Source organism: Carcharhinus amblyrhynchos, chromosome 14, assembly GCF_965287045.1.
Source record: "Carcharhinus amblyrhynchos chromosome 14, sCarAmb.v2.hapA, whole genome shotgun sequence".
Taxonomy (NCBI): Eukaryota; Metazoa; Chordata; class Chondrichthyes; order Carcharhiniformes; family Carcharhinidae; genus Carcharhinus; species Carcharhinus amblyrhynchos.
In genome coordinates this window covers 64,963,897-64,989,517 of record NC_137337.1, presented here as the reverse complement: position 1 = coordinate 64,989,517, position 25,621 = coordinate 64,963,897, and the positions used below count along the sequence as shown (strand labels likewise).

At 44.1% G+C, this 25,621-nt stretch overlaps 1 protein-coding gene across 2 annotated transcripts in view; it reads left to right on the top strand.

The window, feature by feature from the left end:
- The first annotated feature begins 12,727 nt into the window (after positions 1-12,727).
- mgaa (MAX dimerization protein MGA a) overlaps positions 12,728-25,621 on the top strand; it is a 91,424-nt gene continuing 78,530 nt past the window's right edge. For both annotated transcript variants that reach the window (XM_080203020.1, XM_080203019.1), the window contains exons 1-2: positions 12,728-13,632; positions 18,524-19,728. In XM_080203020.1, coding sequence (XP_080059146.1) covers positions 18,620-19,728 — 1,109 coding nt within the window. In that variant the 5' untranslated portion in view covers positions 12,728-13,632; positions 18,524-18,619. The remainder of the gene's footprint in view (positions 13,633-18,523; positions 19,729-25,621) is intronic.

Sequence of the window (25,621 nt, the reverse complement as noted above, 5' to 3'; positions counted from 1 at the left end):
CATTCAACATTTTATATCTAATCCTCCACAGAGTCTTGAAAAGAGTCCATGTGTCCAAATAGGGGCATATTTGCAAACACACTCCTGTTTCTCAGCTTGAACCAAACATTAACATAACTTTATACTCACTATCTTGGGACCTTTCTTTTCCCTTTTATTCTCATCACCAATGTAAAAATTCTTGTAAACAACAGCTGTAACATTTATTTACATATAACTATAATACAGAGGATTGCAGCTTCATGACTGCTAACTAGCCTCCAAGAAGGTTCTGCGCAGCCATGCGGTGGGATCCCTCCCAAGCGTTCCCCTGCTCGGATGGAATACCACATTGGCCCAAAGCCTCAGCCCCCCTCCTCCGGTCAGGTGCCCCATAGCATGAGGGAATGTTCTCCATGCCTTTTTCCACCGCTCGGAGGCGTTTCCTGTACGGGCTGCTGCTGCATACCTTCCACTATTGCGTCCTCACCTGTTGCTCAGATAGACCTTGGTGAGCCTTATTGACATTGGGCAGTGGAGGTCCCTTTATGGAATTACATCAGGGACCTGGGGTGGAGCGAGATGCATGCAGCAGTTCTGCACAACCGTAGGATTCACTGGTTCACAGGCTTCAAAGCTTGCCCTTTCTGTGCCCTTGTGGAATCTGTGGATCATGTCTATGTTTTGTGTCTTAGGTTGCTCCCCCTTTTCATTTTCCTGAAAAACCTTTTATTAATGTTTTGTTTGCACTTCAGTCCCACGCCCCTGATCTACAGACACCTGGTGGCGGATTGGGATGGCAACCTCCTCGTGAACCTGCTCCTGGGCCTGGCGAAACGCACCATTTACAGGTCCAGGCAGCGGGCAATCTAGGGGGCCATCCATATTGACTGTCTGCCCCTCTATTGCGGCTACGTTCACGGCCAGGTATCCCTGGGGAGGGAGCATATGGTGTCCATGGGCGCAGTTGATGCCTTCCACGCCTGTTGGGCACCGCAGGGGCTGGAGTGCATTATTGACCCTAATATTTACATTTTAGTTTGATGTTTTCAAGTTTCCTTTGTACTTTGATTTTGTTCAGGCTGTTCCCCTTCCTTTTGGGGAGCTGCCCGTTTTACTTTGTCCTGATTTAACTTGAGTTTGTTTATTTGATTTGACTTTTAAAGAGGCCAAGAAGGTTCTGAAACAGGAAGTCAAACTCACGGGATGATCCCCACCCTGTTCTCGATTGATTCTGTGGGTTATGTGACCATTACTCTGTTAATGAATCCTTAAAGAGACAATCACCACTGTTATGTTAAGGGGAAAGACTGAACTCTTGTCAGCAAGAACTTGATGCATAATGGGATGTGGAGTTTTCAATCAATCAAAGTGATTGTCCTCAGTAATAACTAAACAAACTGAACAAGAGAAAAAAAGTAACTAAAAATGGATGCATTTTCCTGAAATTGGCTCTTTCTGTGCAACCTCTAAGAAGGGGCAGTGTATGAAATATTTGGGAACAGAAGTGGGTCCACATTCAAACAATGTATTTATTTTAAGATTCTCTTCCTTGTTTTCAGATCCCTTTAATGTCTCACCCTCTTCCTATCTCTGCAATTCCTTCACAGTCATTGTCTCAAAAACCTGAAACTCCCTTCCTAACAGCACTCTGGGTATACCGACACCACATGGACAGCAGTGGTTAAAGAAGGCGGTTCACTGCCATCTTCTCAAGGACAATTAGAGATGGGCAATAAATGATGGCCTAGCACGACGCTGCATCCTGTGAGAGGATAAAAATATCCTCCAGCCCCACAACCCTCTGAGGCACCTGCACTCCTCTAATTCTGGCCTCTTACCCATTGCCAATTATAATTACACCACCATTGGTGACCAAGCCCTGTGTTGCTTTGGTTCTAAACTATAGGAATCCTTCCTTAAACCTCTCCGTTTTCTACCTTGTTTGCTTGCCTGAAGCCATTATTTAAAGTCTACCCCATTGACCAAATTTTTGATTATCTGACTTAGCATCTGCTTCTGGGGCCCAGTGTCATACTTCGTTTCATAATGCTGCTGTGAAACACCTTGGAACATTTTGTTACATTAAAGGCACTGTATAAATGTCAGTTGTTATTGTTTTCACACAGACAACGTTAGGGTAGGCGAAGTAATGGTTGCTTTTGATTGGACCTCAGATGCAGAAAAAAACCCATAGCAACAAGACTGCGTTCTGGAGGGAGCTACAGATCAGCAACAGAGAGGGAAGCATTAGAGGTATCAGATCTGTAACAGGCACTGCCCCTGATGGTCTATAGAGAAAGGCTCAGCTTCCTTGACTTATTGAAAGGGCAGTGCATCTGAATGCTGAGATTACCATGTTAGGTGGTCACAGACATCTTCAACGTCCTAGAAGCAGTCCTGATTACCATGTGTTACTAAAGCACCACCACCTTCAATTACTTTTCGTTTGATGCCTTCTAGAGCATGACCAGAGACACAGCAAGAGGCACTCAAACAGCTACGTATGACAGCATAAATTAGGGACAGATGGATTGTTTTCTGGGGTTGGGTGATACATAAACTTGTCCTCTAATGCCAAAATGAGTCGATACTCAGATTTGCATATTTGTTTAGCTTGCCAGAGCAGAATATCATTGACTACACACATGTGATCTCCAGATCAACCACGCATATTTTTAGACTACAAGGGATTTCATTCCATCAATATTCAGCTGGCCTGTAACCACAAGGAAAGATTTATGCAAGTCTGTGCCAGATTCTCTGGGAGCAGATTCCTGGTGGAGGCTACCTCACTAAATATATTTAAGACACGGGTAGATAGGTTTTTGGTAGGCAAGGGAATTAAGGGTTATGGGGAGAAAGCGGGAAAGTGGAACTGAGCCACTTCAGATCAACAATGATCTTATTGAATGGCGGGGCAGGCTCGAAGGACTAGATGGCCTACTCCTGCTCCTATTTCTTATGTTCTTATGTTCTGTCAGGAAGCTTTCACACTACAAGAGCCCAACATCCTGACTTGTTGGAACCTGTTTTAAGGGGTGGAACCTGTGTTAAGGGGTGGCTGAAAGGCAATAATGCATATCCATTTCAAACCTAGCTGACAGCAACTTTGAGGAACTCCACCAATTAACACAGGCCTCTCTGAAGATTTTGGCCTGTTTGGCTGTTGGATGGAAGACTAGCCTCCTTCCTCAAAGAGGATGCTAGAACTTATACTGTTAGCTGCCATTATGATATGCCCCCCAGGGATCTGGCTGTCGATCTCTCAAACTCCTTGCCTTTAGAATTTATCATTTGTACAGAACATAAGAACTAGGAGCAGGAGTAGGCCATCTGGCCCCTCAAGTCTGCTCTGCTATTCAACAAGACCAGACTGATCATTTTGTGGACTCAGCTCCACGTATCCACCCATGCACCATAACCCTCATTTCTTTTACTGTTCAAAAATCTATCTGTAAAACAGAGTAGCCCCACTGATTTCTGGTAAACAATGTTTCTGATATAGCAATTTACACCTCTTCTCTGGACACCTGGTAATCTTGTTACTGTTAGGTGATCAACTCCTAACGACACAAGGACTGCTATGATATGAGCCGTTTGACAACTAGATGTATCATCAGGCAAGCCATGATCGTGATCAATATGTGCTTCAGGTGTCCAAATAGGTCTGGAGAATTCTTCAGTACCTGCCAGCAAGGGCTGTAGGGTATTTGTGGTATGTTGCACTCTGCACAACAAAGCGCACAGCAATGAAGACTAGATACGCAGGAGGAACAACTTACTCAGCACTCTGATCCCAGAGGAGTGGAGGATAACAATGGGAACCCAATGATACACCAGCTGATCACATTGCTTCTCAGGATGCAAGGGATGCTCTAATAGCTCAAAGATTTGTTAGTCAGACTGGACCAAAATAACTATTTGGATGACCGAACTCAAGCCCCCTAACTGACAAAAAGCAGTTCTGTCACCAACCATCCACCCATTGCATGTCTTCACATTCATCAACTACTGAGAACCCGAGTTGGCACTTGCCAGGTGAAAATGGGCAACACAGGAAAATGGTCAAAATTAATAAATTTTATGTGACTAAATAAAGTATGCAATACTTTCACAAACATCCATGTGAATACTCTTGAGGAACTACACATGTTTTACTTTCCTTTCTCACTCCAATGTAGTGCAATCACTGCTTCAACAGAGCTATGTAAGTACTGCTCAGATTCCTGCTCTGACTTACAAGATGTCTGCAGCCAATGATCACTGGGTTTAGAGCCTGGGACACCTCACCAAAAACCATTTCACCTACACCACCAGGCCTTTATTGCAAAGATAATGGAACGTAAACATGCAACTATATAGGGTATTGGTGAGTCTGCGTCTACAGCAGTGCATAGTTTTGATCTTATTTAAGGAGGGATATACTTTCTTTATGGCATTTCCTAGAATGAAGAGGTTGTATTATAAAGAAATGTAGAGCCTATACACTTTGGAATTTAGAAGAATGAGACTTATGAGAATGAGAAGAATGAGGGGGCTTGAAAGGATAGATGCTAAGAGGATGTTTCCTCTCACAGGAGAACCAAGAACTAGGGAGTCACTGTTTCAAAGTAAGAGTCTCCCATTTAAGATGGAGATGAGGAAGGATTTCTTGATTGAGGGTAGTTAATCTTTGGAATTCTCTACCCCAAAGAACAGTGGAGGCTGGACCATTGAATATAGGTTGGTAGAATTTCCAAATAATGCTAAATGAGGCTATATGAATTCAACTGAGGAATAAAAGAGGGGCATTCACACTGCTGAGAGTACACTACAGGTTGCCAGGCAGTCAGGGGGAAATAGAAAAGCTATAGAAACATAGAAATAAAAAGCAGGAGTAGGCCATTTAGTCCTTTGAGTCTGTCCCACCATTCATTTTGATCATGGCTGATCATCAAATTCAATATCCTGATCCCCCCTTCACCCTCCAATCCCTTGATCCCCTTAGCCCCAAGAGCAATAGGAAAGCAAATACATAAGTAAATTACTGAGAAGAATAGAAACAATAGGGCGTGAATGCAATTGGATTTCAACTACCCTAATATTAACAGGGATGAATTCAGTGTAAACAATGCAGAGGACATAAAATTCTTAAAGTGCGTTCAGGGGAAACATTTTAATCAGCATGTAGCAAGCCCAACAAGAGAATGGCAGTTCTGGACTTTAGGGAGTGGATTCTGGCAGGGGCAGGGGTATCAGACGGACAGCATGTCATTGGTGGTGTTCACAATTCAGTTAGATTCAGTGTGGAAAAGGGCAAAGATAGTTAAAGTTTATTTATTAGTAAACAAGTAAGACTGCAATGAAGTTAACTGAAATTCCCCTAGGTTAAACATAAAGATAGGTTAAAGATAAAAGATTTAAATTGGGAAATTTACTTTTACTCAGCTGAGATTTGATTTGATTTATTATTGTCACATGTATTAGCATACAGTGAAAAATATTGTTGCATGCTATACAGACAAGGCATACCGTTCATAGAGAAGGAAAGGAGAGAGTGCAGAATTTTGTGTTACATTCATAGCTAGGGTGTAGAGAAAGGTCAATTTAGTGCGAGGTAGGGCTATTCAAAGGTCTGATGGCAGCAAGGAAGAAGATAATTAAGTGTTATAAACTCATCAGAAAATAATTTAAAAATCACTATTAAAAAGATATGTTTACCTTCCAACCTTGCCAATGTGACATTGTGTTCTGAGTGAATATCTCCGTACAGAATCAAATAGTATCAGATTAACATGTTGGCCGTCCAATACCGCTGGCCCCTGCCAGAATCCACTCCCTGAAGTCCAGAACTGCCAGTCTCTTGTTGGGCTTGCTACATGCTGGTTAAAATGTTTCTCTTGAATACACTTTAAGAATTTTATGTCCTATGCACTGTTCACTTTAAGAATTTTATGTCCTGTGCACTGTTTACACTGAATTCATCCCTGTTAATTTTAGGGAGTAGAAATCCAATAATATTCATGCCCTATTGTTTCTATTCTTCTTAGTAATTTACTTCCTATTGCTCTTGGGACTAAGGGGATCAAGGGATGGGGGGAAGGGGGGAATCAGGATATTGTATTCGACGATCAGCCATCTGCCAGGTCATGATTGGTACGTGACCTCAGACTTTTGTATCTTTTTCCTGACACAAGAAAGTGAAAGAGAGAATGTCCTTGGTGCGTGGGATCCTTGATAATGCTGGCTGCTTTTCCAAGGCAGTGGGAAGTGTAGACAGTGTCAATGGATGGGAGGCTGGTTTGCATGATGTACAAGGCTTCATTCAGGACCCTTCGTAGTTTCTTGAGGTTTTGGGCAGAGCAGGAGCCATACCAAGCTGTGATATAACCAGAAAGAATGCTTTCAATGGTGCATCTGTAAAAGTTGGTGAGAGTTGTGATGACTTCAGCCAGGCTAATGAGGTTGGCTTGCTAGATTATGAACTATGTGATGGGTCCTAATTGACAGTTAAATCAGGGAGCCTCATGCTCCCTATTTAACGCAGGTGTGTCAGACTCCCAGCCTGCATCCAGCAGGGAACAACTGGAGAGCTGTGTACAGATGTATGGTGTAAATAAAGTAACTTGGTGACGGGATTTTCACCTCCGTGGAGTTATTACAAGACTCATAGCTAGCATGCCAAATTTCCTTAGTCTTAAAATTAAAGTTTTATTTATTAGTCACAAGTAAGGCCTACGTTAATGCTGCAATGAAGTTACCATGAAATTCCCTAGTCATCACACTCCGGCACCTGTTTGGGTCAATGCACCTAAGTAGCATGTCTTTCAGACTGTGGGAGGAAAATGGAGCACCAGAGGAAACCCACACAGATACGGGGAAAACGTGCAAACTCCACACAGATAGTGACCCAAGCTGGGAATCGAACCTGGGTGCCTGGCACTGTGACGCAGAAGTGCTAACCACTGTGTCACCATGCTGCCTACTTCTAGTCTTCTGAGAAAGTAGAGGCATTGGGGGACCAGATTGTTGGTGATCCTAGAAACTTGAAGTTCTCAACCATTTCTACTTCGTCCCCATTGATATTATCCACTATGAAGTTGATGCCAATCTCCTTCATTATGTTGACATTGAGGAAGAGATTATTATTGTCGCTCCAGTTCACCAGATTCTCTACCTCATTCCTATACTCTGTCTCATCATTGTTTGAGACCCGGCCAGTTGGTCATCAGCAAACTTGAAAATTGAATTGGAGGAGAATTATACACATAGGTGTATAAGGCATAAAGTAAGAGGCTGAAGACACAGCCTTGTGGGGGCACCAGTGTTGAGGATGATCGTGGAGGAGGTGTTGTTGCCTTTCCTTACTGATTGCAATCTGTGGGTTAGGAAGTTCGGGAACCAGTTGCAGAGAGAGGAACCAAGCCCCAGGCCATGGAGTTTCGAGGTGAGTTTCATAGGAATTATGGTATTGAAAGCTTCGCTGTAGTCAATAAATAGGAATCTGACATAGGTGTCAAACAAATGATAAAACTTGTAGGTTAATCAGTGCCATAGCACCGGGAGGCTTTCAAGTAAAGTTAAAGCACATGGGATTGCGGGTAGAATGTTTGAGATGGATTAAAAGCTGGTTAGCAGATAGGAAGCAAAGAGTTGGCATAGATGGGCATTTTTCCAGTTAGCAGGTAGTGACTAGTGGATCTGTGTTTGGAGCCCAATGGTTCACATCATATATTCATGATTTAGAAGAAGGAACTAAGTGTTTTATCTCTAAATTTGCAGATGATACAAAGTTGGGTGGGAGGATGATCTGTGAGGCGGTTGCAGGCTGAGTGTGTGGGCTATGCATGGCAGATACAGTATAATGTGGATATATGTGAGGTTATCTATTTCAGTAGCAAAAATAGGAAGGCAAATTATTATTTCAATGATGTAAATTGAGAGAGGTGGATACTCAGCGAGACCTTGGTGTCCTTGTGCATCAGTCACTGAATGTAAGCACACAGTTATGGTAGGCAGTAAAGAAGGCAAATGGTATGTTGGCCTTCATAGCAAGAGAATTTGAGTATTGGAATAGGGATGTTTTACTGCAATTATGCAGGGCATTGGTGAGGCCACACCTGGAGCACTTTGTGCAGTTTTGGTGTCCTTATCAGAGGAAGATGTCCTTGCTATAGAGGAAGTGCAGCGAAAGTTTACCTTGCTGATTCCTGGGATGGCAGGTCTGTCACATGAGGAGAAAGTAAGTAGGTTAGGATTGTATTCATTGGAATTGACAGGGGATCTCAGAGGGAGTTATAAAATTCTAACAGGATTAGACAGGGTAGATTCTCAAAGAATGTTCCCAATGATGGGGAAGTCCAAAACTAGGGGTCACAGTTTGAGGCTGAGAGGTAAACCTTTTAGAACTGAAGTGAGGAGAAATTTCTTCACCCAAAGAGTGGTGAATCTGTGGAATTCACTACCACAGAAGTAATTGAGGGCAAAATGCTGTGTGATTTCAAGAAGAAATTAGATATAGCTCTTGGGGCTAGAGGGATCAGGGGATATGGGTGGAAAGCAGGATCAGGATATTAAGTTTGATCATAAGCCACAATCATAATGAATAGCAGAGCAGACTCAGAGGGCCATATGGCCTACTCCTGCTTCTATTTTCTATGTTTCTATGTAAAAGGTACAGAGGGTTTAAGAACAGGTATGGTGCCAGAGGATTGAAGGGCTATCAACATTGTAACACTGTTTAGAAAATGGGGACAGGTATAGCCTGATTAACTAGGACCCAGTAATCAATATATTGGAAATAGATCTAAGAATACTATTAAATTAATTATCATTTACAAATGCACAGATTAATCAAAGAAAGTTAGCATGGAATTGTAAAGAGAAGTTTGTGTCTACCACAATAAATTTTTGAGGAGGTAACAAGAAAGGTTTCGCATTTGATGTAGCTTACATAGATTTTAGCAATACTTTTGACTAAGTCCCACATGGTTGACCAGTTAGAAAATTAAAAGGTCATGGAATCAATGGGAAAATGACAAGTTGTTTCCAAAGGAACGTTGGCATAATTCTAAGCAGGGTTTTGGATGACTTGGAGGGGAATTTAGGGATTGTGGTATTCCCATATCAGCTGTTTTTGCTTTACTCGGTGGCAGAAGTCACGTATTTTGGAGGTTGCTGTCGACGGAGCCATAGAACATAGAACATTACAGCGTAGAACAGGCCCTTCGGCCCACGATGTTGCGCCGACCAGTTAAAAAACAATGACCCTCTAACCTAAACCAATCCCTTTTCATCCATAAACCTATCCACGGATCTCTTGAACGCCCCCAAACTAGGCGCATTTACATGGTGAGCTCTGCATTGTATCTTGTATATATACACACTGCAGACTCATTGCACTACTGGTACAGGGGGTAAATGTTTTGAGGTGGTAGGTGATCTGTTGATCTACTTTGGCAAGGATGGTATTAAGTTCTTGAATTTTGTTGCAATGCATTTATTTAGGCAAGTGTTCCTTCACACTCCTGACTTGTGTTTTGTAGATGGTGGACACGCTTTGAGGAGTGAGGAGGTGAGTTACTCTCCACGGAATACACAGGCTCTGACCTGTGCTTGTAGCCATTCTGTTTATATGGCTAGTCCAATTACATTCCTCAGTAATGGTGACCCCACCAGGATGCTGATAATGGGGTACTTTATTCTGTGACAGCTGCTGAATGTCAATGGAAGGTGATTAGACTCTCTCTTGTTGGAGATGGTCATTCCTCGGCACTTGCATGGTGCAAATGTTTACCACATGAAGGCATGGATTGCCTCATTATGAGGAATTGTGAATGAAACTATACAGCATACAATAAGGGCTAGATGGCCTACTCCTGCTCCTATTTCTTATGTTCTTATGTAAACATGAAGGCAAGATAATTGATATGGCAGCAAACATGACTGAGCCTAGGTCATTGCCCTGAACAACTCCTGAAGTTCTGGTGCTGGGAAGGCTGGCTTCCAACACCTACAATCATCTGCTGGGGTAAAGAAAATGGACAGAGACACAATTGAGAGGTGAATGTCATGATGCCACCAATGGTGGAAGAAGCAAACAGCAGGATTTGCTGCAATACCTACCAAATTGTATCAAGTATTACTGTGAGACATTGCATTACCAAGTGTTACTAAATTGTGACCAACAGGAACTGTTCAAAAATATTCAGATTTAAAATTTGGACATTGTTTGTAAGACCTGCATTTATTACCCAACTTTGTAGTTATCCGTGAGGAGGTGGTAGTGGGCCTTCTTCTTGAACTGCTGCAGTCTATATGATGAAGGTACACCCACAGTGCTGTTGGCAGGGAGCTCCAGGATTTTGACCCCGTGACCATGAAGGAACAATGATTATATGTTCAATTTGGGATGGTGTGTGACTTGTCGGGTAACTTGCTATTGTTCCCACGTACCTGTTATCCTGGCCTTTCTAGATGGTGGAGGTTGTGGATTTGGAAGGTGCTGCCAAAAATGCCTTGACAATTTATGGCAATGCAGATAGCAGAAATTACACCTCAGAATGCTGGTGCTGGAAGAGTGGATGTAGCCAGTGGCTGGGGTATTGATAAAGTACCATGCTTTATCCTGGATGGTATTGAGCTCCTTGAGTGTTTTTGGATCTGCACCTATCCGGGCAAATGAAGAGTATCCCATCACACTCCTGACTTGTGTCTCGTATATTTGGTGAAAAGTCTTTGGGGAGTCAATAGGCAAGCCAGTTGCTGCAGTATATCGAGTCTGACGTACTCTAGTAACCTTGGATTTTCGATAGCTGGTCTAGGCTAATTTCTGGTTAACTGGGGCTATCAAAGGAGAAAATTCAGAGTTTTTTTTAAAAGTTTGCATATGAATCCTCTGACTACTTGACATTAGTTTTGGTCTGTAGTTTACATCAAATAATGCATTATCTAATCCAGGGTATTGCAGGTTGGAACGTAAGATAGGGTTTTAGATGATTCATATGCAGGACACTAGAAATATGGGGTGGATATCAGGAGTTTGGAAGCTTTTTGTATAGAATCATAGGATTTTCTTGCACTAACATATAGGGTGGGATCTAATCAAAAGGTCTGAAGTTTTCAGATTGTACAAAACAATAGCAAAAACCAAACAGCCCCTTGACTCTGCTTCTCCATTTAACCATCATAAAATTGCTATGCTGCAGAAAGAGGTCACTGGTAAGATAAAACAACGACTGAACTTTTACATGAACTCCACGTTCCCATCCTCCCCCATATCCCTGGATTCTCTTAGTACGAGTAATCTATCAACCTCAATCAGAAAGCTAATAGAATGTTATTTTTTATGGGGGGTGAAATTGATGAATTGATTACAAAAGTAGGGAGGTTATGCTTCAGATCAAAGCAAAGTAGTGCAGATGAAACAAAAATAGAAAATGCTGGAAAATCTCAGCAGGTCTGACACCATCTATGGAGAGAGAAAAGAGCCACTGTTTCGAATCAGGATTTTGAGTTACCCTGACTGGAAACGATGGCTCTGTTCTCTCTCCACAGATGCTGTCAGATTTGCTGAGATTTTCCAGCATTTTCTGTTGCGCTTATGCTTCAGTTGTATAGGGCATTGGTGAGACCTTATTCGGAGTACTTAAATAAGACCAAAGCTATATACTCCAGGTGGTACGAAAGCGCTACATTCCAATTCTCTTGCAATAAAGGAGATCATTACATTTGTCTTCCTAATATATGTCTTACCTAGAACATAAGCAGTTACAAACGTTAATAATTGAAACGTACGGACATTTGTACGTTTATTGGAATGTATATGGAATAATGATGGATTTGAAGCTTCAAACAGTTCGGACGAGTTCCGTGCTATCTCTTGTTCCTTTATCTGTAACTGCCAAAAATGACTCGTAAGATTGTAAAAGTAGGTTTAATGCACGGAAATAACCTCACTAAACAATAAACAACTTTGCAGAAAAAAGGTACACCATCAATTCGCTCACTACACACTGGGACGTCAGAAAGAAGCATTTATATGACGCCCTTTGACGACTCCAACACAGAATGACTCTCCCAGGCAAAGAGAATGATCAACGTTAGCATTTCAAGGTGGAAGGGAAATGCTGGGGGGGGGGGGGGGGGGAAAGGATTCATACATAAAGGGTCAGATTAACGTATCAAGGGTGGCTCTAGTGAACTGGTGCTGCCTGTATGAATGAATGCTGGATACATTGTCAGTGTTGCGAAGTGTTACAATGATGGCAAATAGCACTGCGTGCTTCCCGCTCTGTTTGCAGAACCCCTTGGCCAGTGCTTCCGCTACCAGACAGTTCTTTGCAGAGGGGACATGCTCCTACTTGCATTCCCCGTTCCCTCACCCCCACCGTCGAAGTCGCTACTTTGCACCAACATCTCGCGCTCCAGGATTCCCTAGCTTCAATCCGCAGGCTGTCAGCTGAGGAATGCGCATGCTCACCAGAGACCCCTCGCGTCTCCTCGAGGCGCGGCGGCCCCCCCCGCCGGCTTTTCCTCTCTCCGCGCATGCGCTACCGGCGGAGGCCTGCCTGCCTCGCCCCGTCGCGCGCATGCGTACTGGGGAGGGGGCGGACCTCGGCCCGAGCGGCGTGAGGCGGGGACGCTGCGCGCAGGCGCAGGCGGGAGACCAGCCCATGGCGCAGGCGCGCTGCTGCCGTCAGCGTCAGTGCGCACGCATGTTCCCAGCCGTTAGGTCACACGCAGCAATAGAGTTGGAGCGGAAGAAAGAAGAGGGGTGGGGGGGTGCTTTGGTCGTATAAACCAAGATAACCCGATGAGATAGCCCGTAGGGTTTGGGGGAAGGCTGAAAAAGGTATCGTAGATTGGAGAGGAGGGGGTTTACAATTTTTTTTCTCGGCTTTGGTGTCGCGTGTGAAGTGGGGTAAGGGAGGAGGCACGCACGCACGCACGCAGGCGCAGCGCGCACGGGCCAGGCCCCTGGTTTTCACACGCGCCCAGGCGGGCCAGCAGCTCTTACAAGTCCCACTCCTCCACCTTCCCAGGGTGCACCGCTCGACGGGCGGCAGCAGCAACAAAACAAGGCAGGGAGCACGTGATAGCGAGCGAGGTGTGGGGGAGGGGGAGAGGGAGCAGGAGAGTGGAGGAAGAGAGCCAGAAAGTAGCCCTGAGATTAAAACCAAAAGGGGAAGGGAAGAAAGATAAACAGAAAGCGGCGAGAGAGCCGCAGGAGGTGGCTGTGCAGAAAGGATCTGGTTTTTATTTGGGCGGGGGAGAGGAATTGGCCATCAAGGCGGAGTTGGTGCAGAAATTAGCACCTAGCGGGAGCCCGCCCTTGTCCCCAGTCGGGGGACAACCGCGTGCGAAAAACCCTGCCGCCTCCCCCCACCCTACGCTTGGGAAGAGGTCTGCGGCTCATTTGCAAGGACAGGGACACCCAGCACCAATTGGGATGGTTACCACTCCTCATCCGTCTAAATTCACGCCACACAAAGTTTCAAAGTGAGCATCGAGGCCTTGTGGTTGAAAAATAAAGAGGGAAAGGACTTGTCAACGGTGGAAGAGTTTGCTTTGGCGATTGCCACAGGACCGCTCCCAGATTCAAGGGTCTCGTTGATGGATGTGAATTTGCAGGAGGCAAACGGGAGCAGGGTCTATTTTCCACGCCAGAGGGTAAGAGGTCTCACTTTTAAACGATAGCATCGTCTGGATTTCAGATCCCAAAGGTTTAAAGGACAGTGGAGCGGATGTTGACTACTTATTTCTTTAAGAAAAATAATGAACGGCACGCTTTTGTTTGGGATTCCTATGCACTGATGCAAGTTGCCTTACTAGGGTGGGAGTTTGCCATCCTTAATTTTAAATTCCTGCAGATTTGTTTTGGCACCGTGTTTGCTGGTAAATCGAGAGGCCCACGGCTTGAACCTTGGCCTGTGCCTAGTAAAATTGCCGGGTTGAAAAGAGGTTGAACTGTTTTGGGAGGAGGGAACCTGGGATGGAAGTGTGAAACCCAGGATGTAAAGCCAGAGCATCATTCGGCTCTGGGAAGAGTGGTAACAAACAGCGTCTTTTGGTGTTGACAGATGTGGTAACGCCCACCCCGCCTGGGCTTGGATACACAAACACCAATCATGGGGATCGCCACTGGGCGGAACACAGACCCGTTAAAATGCTTTTGGCTCCCGGGGACACCGCTTTGTTTTTTGTTCTGGAGCTTGATGAACCCCTAATTCCTCCCTTTTGAGTTGGGATATGGGTGACAGTAATGGGGGGAAGGAAAGAAATTGGCTTTTCCTCAGGAGGGAGATTCAAGAATCAGCAGGGTCGTTCGCGCCTCCCTTCCTCTTCGCAAAGGAACTAAATGGGGCCACATTGTGTCAAGCTGGTGGAGATTCCGGGCTCTGATCCCTAGGGCTGGGGTGTTGAAGGCGTGTTACTATCCACGGCTCTGATCCCACGGTGGGAAGGCGCTATTTTCCCGGAATTTGAACCCCAGAGTGCGTGTGTTAAGTTGGGGGGGGGGGGTTGGTATTACCCCGGGCTCTGACGGGGGTTGTTTGGGAGGGGGAGTAGGCTACTGGTGGTGGTGGTGGTGGGGGGGGCGGGGTGCTGGTGTTGGATGTTGTCCAGGGCTGTGATCCTTCGGGTTGTGGGGAGGGGGGGTTATTGTATCGAGCCCTGATCCCTTGGAGGGGTTGTTTTCCCGGGCTCTGACCTCCAGAGTCGGAGTGGGTTATTATCCCCGGCTCTGATCCAGGGTCGGGGTAGGTTGTTGTGCTGGATTCTGCTCCCCAGGGTCGGGGGCTGTGTTTTTGTCCCGGGCTCTGGGTATTATTATCCTGGGCTCTGATCCCCGGGGTCGGAGTGGGTTATTGTCCCGGACTTTGATGCCAAGGGTCAGGGTGCTGGGGTGGGTTGTTTCGGGCTCTGGGTGTAGTTGTCTTGGGCTCTGATCCCCAGGTGGAGGTGAGTTATTGTCCCGGGCTCTGATCCCCAGGGTCCGGGTGGGTTATTGTCCCGGGCTCTGATCCCCAGCGTCCGGGTGGGTTATTGTCCCGGGCTCTGATCCCCAGGGTCCGGGTGGGTTATTGTCCCGGGCTCTGATCCCCAGGGTCCGGGTGGGTTATTGTGGCGGGCTCTGATCCCCAGGGTTCGGGTGGGTTATTGTCCCGGGCTCTGATCCCCAGGGTCGGGGTGAGTTATTGTCCCGGGCTCTGATCCTCAGGGTTATTGTCACGGCTCTGGGTGTTGTTGTTGTCCCGGGATCCAGTGCCTCCAGCACCGCTGCTGGTCGCTCTACTTGACCGCTGACAGTGTCGCCGAGTCTGGGGGCCGCTCGGCTGAGCAGCTCCTGCCTCCGCCCTCTCTGTCGCTGGGTCGGGTCGGGCAGCTTATCATGGCTCAGAAATGGGAGTTTAGAGTTTGTGGCTGGGGGTCCCAAAGCTCCGAGTCGGGGCCGAGGTGGATTGAAGAAGGCGCCAAATCGGGTCGCGGGAGCTCGATTGGAGGGGCCTGAGGCGGCAACAACTCCCGTTCACGTGGGGAGGAGGAAACTGAAAGCGGCTCCGGTGATTGACCGGCAGGATTCGCACTGAGCCACCTACACAACCCCTTCCCGGTGACGGCCTGATTCACCGGAGTCTGGGGCGCTGCAGAGGGACCATCAGAGTGAAACCTGTCTGAACAAGGCAGAGTACATCGAGCGCAGCACGCTCTCTGTCGATTTCAGTCCCTGGTCGCTCAGCCCCTCTCTTTTTTAGAGGAGCTATGTACCCTCCACATTCTCCCTCTGATTCATGTAGCGTAATCAGGCTGTTGAACAAAAACAGTTGTCATCAGTTTTGCCCCGTGGATAATTGGATATTTGCATGTAGGTATTTACACAGTTTGGATTTCGTCGTTTTGCAGATTGGAGATCTGAAAAGCACATTGGTGATTGTGACATTTGTGTACCCAGGATTGTCCTGAGTTGTGAGCTTGTTTATTTATTTATTTTTAAAGAAAACAGTATTTGGTGGAACAATAACAAAACCAATAGCCAATAGAGAAACAGAATTTTAAATTTTATGTTTTACAGTTTAACAATTTAATGTGTAACTTTTTATTCCACATACTAATATTTTGAGATAAACTTGAATATTTCCTGTATTACACAGCAGATAAATACATTTTTAGTCACGGGGACAGTTCTTCTTGGAGCATTGCAGAATTGTTTGCTCAATCTATTCCGCACGTTTAAAACGATGTTTAATAGTTTTGAGAATAGTTATTAATGAATGAGAATCTGATTTACTTTGTTCATCATCTGTATTTTATGCTCTGCTACTTAGCATCTTTGCATTACTCACTGTTGACAAATATTATAATTTTACACATAATGATGGGTCAAATTGAGATGACCATTTTGTTTAACAACTTAAATTTGTACAGCATTTTTAGCACATAAAATGTCCCAAGGCACCTCTTTGCAGCGTTATCAAATCAAAATATCACCCCAGTTCATAGAAGGAGATAAGGACAGGTGTTCAAATTCTTGGTTAGGAGAGACAGAGAGCTTTAGAGATGTCTTCAGAGTTTGGGGCCCAGAAAACTGAAGAGACAGCTGCCAAAGCTGGAGCAAACAAAATTGTAAAGATGCAAAGGCCAGAAATTGACTTCTATTTCCTCATTCTTTGTTTATTTGTCTAATTAGAGTTTACACCAAATAGCCAGCAAAACATTGCAAGAATTAATTTTTTTCAGTTTCTTCTGTACAGAATTAAATATATTTTGAAATGAGTTATGGACTGGAATTTAATTTGAAAAATTAAGATTCATTTATATGTGTGTAGATTGATAGATGCCTGGGAGAAAGTTGCTAGAATTTCATTGAGGGGTTTGAATAGTTTATAGATAATATTAGACACTTGAACAAAATATCATCTGGTATCTAGTTTTTTTTTTGTTTTTATTCCAATTCAATCAAATCAAGTCCGATTCAGAGTCTGAACGAGTTGAGACATTCCCGATCCAAGCTGACAAGACAGGGCTCTCACCTCCTGTCTTGGGCTTGATCTACATGGTCCAAGCTGATGGGAGTAGGCATAACTCTTCCTCCAAGGCTTGAACTCATTTGCATTTTAGCCAAAAGGCCGAGATGCCGCTTTTAAAAATTGCTTCAAATGAAGCTAAAATGTAATCTAATGACTTCAACCGAGCACAGCATTTCAGTACTCATTTAATTTTAGACAAAAGGCCGAGAAGTGATGGTATCTAGTTGAGATGATAATGTATATGTGACTAGAGTGCCTCGGTATGAAAATGAAGCAATTTGATTGCACTGAGAAGCTGATGGAATACTTCAATCTTACTATTGCAGTCTGTTGCTAGTGGCAGTCAACATGCATTTTCCAAGATTACTTTGTAATTTTTATTCTGCCTAATGCACAGAATTATAGAATCTCTACTGTGCAGAAGAAACCATTGGTCCCATCAAGTCTGCACCACTCTGATAGAGTATCATACCCTCTCCTGTACCCTATCCCTGTAACTCTATGCATTTCCTATAGCTAATCCACTTAACCTGCTCATCTTTGGACTGTGGGAGGAAACCGGAGTACCTGGAGGAAAGCATGCAGACATGGGGAGAATATGCAAACTCCACACTGACAATTGCCCAAGGCTGGAATGGAGCTGTGAGGCAGCAGTTCTAACCCCTAAGACACCATTAATGTGATGTTTGTAAACTTTGAGACAGTTGAAATTTTTCATGTACCTGAATATTCTTTTCAGAAATTTCTGCTGCTTTGAACCGCTGGTTGAATCAGACAGGTGGATATTTATCCAAGTATTAAACATGATAGTTGCTGTACTACTGTATTGTTTCATTAACAGTCATGGAAATTGGGCTTTGGAACTTTTCCATGTGGGGCTTGCACACATATGAGCTTTGGTTTGTTTCATTATGCGACTGGGTTCGAGCGTTGCAATTTTTTTCAGTCATTGTTTGGGATGAAATATGAAGGAAAATCTTGGTTTTGGCCCTGGGTTAGAAGATAACAAACAAAAGCTAATTTGTACAAATACTTTTTCCTGATACTAGAGAAGTGTGTTCTTTTTAAAAACAATATTGGAGTACTGAATAAACTTTCCATGTTACTTGCTAGTTACAGGACCTTAAGACTAATGGATGTGTTGGTTTCGGCCTGTCTTTATAGCACTAAGTTTCTTGCTTCTGTACAGTACTGGTTCATGAAATACACCGGGAAAATTAAATACTGTGCATCTGACAGCCTGCTTTCTGGTTATGGAAGAAAGACATCAGGGTTCCTAACTGAATGTGATCCATATCAGAAAAGTGGATCCAATCACATGCAATAACACAATATTAACCTGAAACGATTGAATTTTCACTCCCTGCCAGGAAGCTTCCTTTTTAGTATCAGAATTCATTGTATGGCACTGATACATATTAATTTGGGGCTGAGAATTGGATACATGGGATTGTGAATTGCAGTGAAATTGAGCTTAAGATCCTGCTGGAATTTTATTTGATGCCGTAAATGTTTTTATTTGTATCTTACAGAGTGGTAAATGGGCCTCTCTTGACGACAGGTTTTGGATGTCGGTCTTTCTCTCTCTCCCTCTTTCTCTCTTGGATGGGCTTTGACCGCTAAAGAATATGGAGAATCAGCAATTAGTGTATGCAAAGCAGGAGACCAACACTTCACCAAACTCAGGCACACCTGCTGCATACTTTGTCATTCTCAAGCAGGCACCTGGGAGTGGTGGCACTGAGCGCAGTATGTTGGTGGCTAAACAAGAACTTGGGGGTGTCGGTTGCATCTTGGAAAAAAGGAACAAATTGGGACCAGGGAGAGTCCGCCACCCATTTGAGTGCTACTCTGGAAATGTCTGCGTCACATTAGAGAACCAAGAGATGTGGAGTCAGTTTTATAAGCGTGGCACAGAGATGATCCTTACAAAACATGGCCGGCGCATGTTCCCAAATTGTAGGTTCTGCATCTCGGGGCTAGATTCTTCACGGAAGTACATCCTAGTAATGGATATTGCTCCTGTTGACAACCACCGCTATAAATGGAATGGGCGTTGGTGGGAGGTAAATGGTAAAGCGGAACCACATGTCCTTGGCAGGGTGTACATTCATCCTAATTCACCTTCCAGTGGGAGCTACTGGATGAGGCAACCTATCTCCTTTTACAAACTGAAACTTACCAACAATACTCTTGACCAAGAAGGTCATATCATCCTGCATTCCATGCATCGGTACCTGCCACGCTTGCATGTCATTCCTGCTGACAAACTCACTGATGTAATTCCCCTCAATGGCCCGAATGTACTCACCTTCACTTTTCCACAGACTGAGTTTGTGGCAGTGACTGCATATCAGAACATAAAGATCACTCAACTGAAGATTGACTTCAATCCATTTGCAAAAGGCTTTCGGGATGATGGGCTAAACAGTAAGCCAATGCGGGAGTTGAGGCACCGAAGCAATGAATCAACAGACGGAGGTTGCAGTGATGATTCTGCTTCTTCCAAAAGTGTAACTGAGTCCAGCGGGCACTTGAAAATTAAAAGTGAGGGACAATCTGAAACAAAGTCTAAGCACAAGAAGATGCAGGGTGAAATCCATGCGTCTCCGGGTGCAAGTTTTGATGGGGAATTGTATAACACTGATGAAGAGGAAGAGTCCTTAGAAACTGGGATACCAAAAACAAGTGAATTTAATGCAGAAATGAGCATGAAACCGAAGAGAACAACTGAAAGGTAAGCAAAGGCGTTAAAAGAATAACAAATACACCATGTCTTGTTATTTTCATGCAATGTTTCGAATTTTACAGCAAAATAACTCTTTTTGTTTTATACTGGCAATAAAAACTTGACTCTAAGAACTTATTGTTTATTGCCTTTAATGTTCAGACAATTGGCTCTTTTTGTTAACTTGGTTTGATGCACTCCATACTTATTAAGATAAGTAAAATTCACTCACTGCCTCCCTCCATCAAGTATGCTCACGGGACTTGCAGGATAGGTTAAAGGGCAAGTTAAAGGTGTATCAGTACAGTCCCAAAATACCTCTACTGCAACAGTGTGACATTTCCATTTTCAATCTGGACCTTGTTGCTTCTATAAATTATCTCAGTGCATTGATCCATTAGGTTATTCAGTCTTCAAACACCCATTAACTTCCTTGCTGTAGAAACTACCTGATGTGCTATTGTGAAGAAGATTAGCTAGCTGGGTTCAACAAAGGACAGGCAAGTTAATACAGAGTGCAAGTCAAATATGTAACAAATTTGAAAGCGGCACAGTGGGTTGATTTGTGAGATGCCTGACAATGTAATTGGCAGATCTAATCCATTTCAAAGTTACTGAGTTTATGTTTCCAGAACAGCTATCTGTTAAATTGTAACCACCTATCTTAACTCTAGTTTCAGAACGTTGTTGAAACTTTCTGCATTTGGTGTGTTGTGCTGAATCGTTGTTAGCCTGACAGTGTCAGCAAATCCACTGAAAAGTGGTATAACCACTTGTTAAATATGTTGTGTGGCCAAGAGAAATTTAAAGCATATCTTTCTTGAGAGGAATAAAATCTGAATAGAGCAGCACAGAAAGAGTAGTTTATCAATGTAGTCCTGTGTATTTTGTTGCAAACTGTTGCTCTGTCTCAGCAGGATGTTCAGTTGAATAATGTTATCCCAATTCATGAATGGTGACTGGGTAGTTGAACAATTTGACAAGTAACACGTGGAATTTGAATTTTGTCTTAAGCAGGCATATCTCAGATACATTTGACCAAGTAATGTTGCTTCAGCTTAGATTCCCTTCACTTGAGATAGTTGCATTTAATTTCAGTGTTCAAGACTAGCGAGTTGCATGCCTTTGTGATTCATTCACCATCTCTTCATTGGCAATCAGATAAAACCATGTGTAATGTACTTGAGGTTTTGTCTGATTGTTCTGAGCATTTGTAGGAAGTGTGACTTTTAACATGTATATCTAGCAAGGACAGAATAAGAACTATTTTGGTTAAATGAACTGAAATCTTTGTTTGTTATGGGAAGATAATTTTAAAACTCATGAATGAGATTGGCAAACTACATATTAGAACACAAAACTAAGGAGGCGATTTTACTATCGCATTGCGTCCGTTTTCTTAAAGTGGGCCATAAAGTGCTGAGTGTGATTGGTGCCAATTTTCTCAGCGGGCATCATTTTACAAGCACCAGATATCTGGCATGGTCAGCCTCTCAGTGGAAATGGGCGAGAAGCTGGTTTATATATTTAAATCTATTAAAATGAACACTTGCATCTGCTTACTGAGCCCAGCGCTCAATCGTCCGGGCTCGGCCCCCACCTTATGATCTCTCCGGGAAAGGTTCATGCCAGTGAGGAATAGACATGCTCTCCATTGCCTGATGGGCAGTGCCAGATAGGCAGTGCCACCCTGGCACCTGGGCAATGCCAGTCTGGCACCTGGGCAGTGCCCACCATGGCAGGGCTAATGGGAGGGAGCCCACTGCCACTCGGTTTGGTGGGGAGAGGGGGCCCTCCGCCACTCTGCAGGGATTGGTTGGGGGGTGGGGGGGGGAGGTGGAGTGGTGAGAGGGAAAGGGGTTTGCTGCCACTGTATAGTAATCGGCTGGGGAAAGGCAGGGGGTCTGTGATCGGTGGGGAAAGGCTGTCCTGATCGGCCTGGACGATGGGAAGTTGGCGGGGTTGAGTCTCGTGCCGTGGGTCCCCTGATTGGGGGGGGTGGGTGGGGCTGCTTCAGACAGCCTGCAATAGCAGGGTTCTCACAGCTCTTTCTTGTCTGTAAGAAAGCTGCTACCGCTAATGTGCATGTGCAGCAACAGAGGCCTGCACATGGGGACTAACTTCTTCTGCAGTCTTTTGGTGCGTTAAGCCCTGCCCACTGGCTTATGCAGCGTGAATCTGACGTGCTCAAACTTTTGCAGGCAGAATGCATATTGGGGGACTAAAAACGGGCCTAAAAGTCGGATCTGAAACTTGCCCAGTTTCCAGTCTGCCCAGCACTTAGAATGAAAATGGTAAAAATGCCCCCTAACTGTTTGACCTTGCCAATTGGAATCTGTCATTGAAAATTGATGCCCTTTCCACAGATGTAGTCATTTTTATGGGTATTCCACAACACCAGCTGATAAAGGATAGCACTGGAGCCATTCTTTACACAGTCTTATCCATTTACAAAGTGAAACATTATAATCCTACGTTTTCAAATGCAACCACCCACAGTTTCAATAAGTATCATTTTAATTTTTTTTATATATGTGCGCTGAAGTGAAACTCCAAATAATGCCCTCCACCTGCATGTAATTAAACACAATTGATATACAATGTGGAGGATCTTCTCAGCATTACATGGCAGATACTTAAAGTAACTGGTATACTTTTGCTGAATGTTTTGACTTGGTTTTAATGAATAAGGCAGTAAGTGCTTGAGTTCAGTGGTGCTCTTAAGTTGGTTGTAACAGTTCGGCCAGGAGTTCACTGCCTTAAATTTCTGCTGCTGCTTCAGTACATTGCAGTATTAATTTGATTGTCCTTTAAGCCTTCTGGAAACATCCTGCTCTGCATTCTTGATGATTTCAACTTTCCTTGCAAATTCTCCATGCCCCTTTCCCCTTAGTTTTTCTTGATTCCTGTCCTCAGTCTACTTCCCCACATAATCACTTCTTGATTTGTATTAACCCTAGAGATCTTGCTCCAGTACTATCCTTTATCACCTGGTGTTGTGGAATACCCATAAAAATGACTACATCTGTGGAAAGGGCATCAATTTTCAATGACAGATTCCAATTGGCAAGGTCAAACATTTAGGGGGCATTTTTACCATTTTCATTCTAAGTGCTGGGCAGACTTGAAACTGGGAAAGTTTCAGATCTGACTTTAGACCCGTTTTTAGTCCCCCCCCATATGCATTCTGCTTGCAAAAGTTTGAGCGCGTCAGATTCACACAGCATAAGCCAGTGGGCAGGGCTTAATGCACCAAAAAACTGCAGAAGAAGTTAGTCCCCATGTGCAAATTGAAAATCTTTCTTCACCAAAGCCATCTGTATTCACTTTGATTTCTTTTAGTATACATATCTTCTTGCTGCTTTAAATGTAAAAGCAACTTTTTCCCTGAAAGAAAATATGGCTCTACTATTGTTCCAAAAATCTTCTGATAGTCTAGATGTCTTCACTTTTCACCCACGCATTCCACATGCAAATTGTTCAAGTGTTCCCATGCTTCTGCTTTCAGTATTTTCTTGATTTACCAGCAATCTCACATTGAGAGTATAATTCTCCTTTCTGTGACCTTAAATCAGAAAACTGCATATTGGAATACATCTGGCTTTGTTCACTTGTGGATCTAGTTTACTGAATTAAGGTAATAGACCAAATTTTACAGTCAGAGATGAAGGCAATGTTGGCCTTTACTGACCTCTAAGAAAGCTGCCTATATTTGGGCAGCACGGTAGCACAGTGGTTAACACTGCTGCTTCACAGCTCCAGGGACCTGGGTTCGATTCCCAGCTTGGGTTCCTGAATGTGTGGAGTTTGCACATTCTCGTTGTGTCTGCATGGGTTTCCTCTGGGTGCTCCGGTTTCCTCCCACAGTCCAAAGATGTGCAGGTTAGGTTGATTGGCCATGCTAAAAATTGCCCCTTAGTGTCCTGAGATGTGTAGGTTAGAAGGATTAGAGGGTAAATGTGTAGGGATAAGGGAGTAGGACCTGGGTGGGATTGTGGTTGGTGCAGACTCGATGGATCAAATGGCCTCTTCTTGCACTGTAGGGATTCTGTGAGTCTATGAAGGTTTTGTGGAATTTTTCTTTTATTCATTTATGTGGGTGTTGCTGGCTGGGCTAGCATTTATTGCCCATCCCTGAGGGATTTAAGAGTCAACTGTGCACGGAGTCACATGTAGGCTAGACCAGGTAGGGACGGCTGATTTCCTTCCCTGAAGGACATTGTTGTAAAAACCCATCTGATTTCACTAATGTTTCATGGTCATCATTAGATTTCTAATTTTATTGGATTCAGATTTCACTGTCTGCCATGGTGGTATTCAAATCTGGGTCCCTGGAGCATTATCCTGGGTTTCTGGATTACTAGTCGAGCAACAATACCACTACACCACTGCCTTTCCTTGAGGTTAATGTACCCTATTCCAGTGATATGTTCAATCAAGTAGGCTGAGCAGCCAATCAGATTGAAGGACTCCTACACACACAGTAAACCAGGAAGTAAAAATCATAGATAATGATTTACTTTTTAATGATTTCATACAAAGCAGAATGAAGATTAGGACATATGTGCAGGGGTTAAAAGTGAAAAATGAAGTACTAAACGTAAACTGTTTTAAAACTCATAGAATTTTAATGTGGAACAAAGAGAATGATACTGTACATGGATAAAATTAGGTTTTTGGGCTCAGAAGTTATTCAGTAATTATGGCTGGGTATGCTGTTTAAAAATACAGTTACATCTCTTTCATCAAGGTTTAATATTTTCAATGATTTTTATGAGAATGACACAAAACATTCATATCAACTCAGTGATTCTGTGATGACTGCATTTATGATTACTGAGTCAGTGTACCCTGTGGAACAGCAAGAAATCATAAGAACATAAGAAATAGGAGCAGGAGTAGGCCATCTAGCCCCTCGAGCCTGCCCCGCCATTCAATAAGATCATGGCTGATCTGTCGAGGCTCAGTTCCACATTCCCGCCCTCTCCCCATAACCCTTAATCCCCTTGCCTATCAAAAACCTATCAACCCGCGTCTTAAAAATATTTAGCGAGGCAGCCTCCACCACTTCAACGGGCAGAGAATTCCAGAGATTCACCACCCTTTGAGTGAAGAAGTTCCTCCTCAACTCCGTTCTAAACCGCCCCCCCTTTATCTTGAGGCTGTGCCCTCTAATCCTACTGTCCTTTCTGAGCGGGAAGAGCCTCTCCACCTCTATCCTATCCATCCCATTCATCATCTTATATGTCTCAATGAGATCTCCCCTCATTCTTCTAAACTCTAACGAGTACAAGCCTAGTTTATCCAGCCTCTCCTCATAGTTCAACCCCCTCAACTCCGGAATCAGCCTAGTAAACCTCCTCTGCACTCCCTCCAAGGCCAAAATATCCTTGCGTGAGTGCGGCGACCAAAACTGCACACAGTACTCTAGCTGTGGCCTCACCAGTGCCCTATACAGTTGCAGCAAGACCTCCCTACTTTTATATTCAATCCCCCTCACTATGAAGGCCAGCATCCCATTTGCCTTCCTGACCACCTGCTGCACCTGCAGGCTGGGTTTTTGCGACTCATGCACAAGGACCCCGAGGTCCCTCTGCACCGTCGCATGCTGCAGTTTTTCACCACGTAAGTAATAGTCCTTCCTACCATTATTCCTACCGAAGTGGACAACCTCACATTTGCCAACATTAAATTCCATTTGCCATTTCCTGGCCCATTTGCCCAGCTTATCTAGATCCTTCTGCAGACTCTCCGCACCCTCCGCACAATTTGCTGTTCCACCAATCTTGGGGTCATCAGCAAATTTTGACACCATACACTCTGTTCCCTCCTCCAGATCATCTATATAAATGGTAAAAAGCTGAGGCCCCAGTACCGACCCCTGGGGCACTCCACTAGTCAC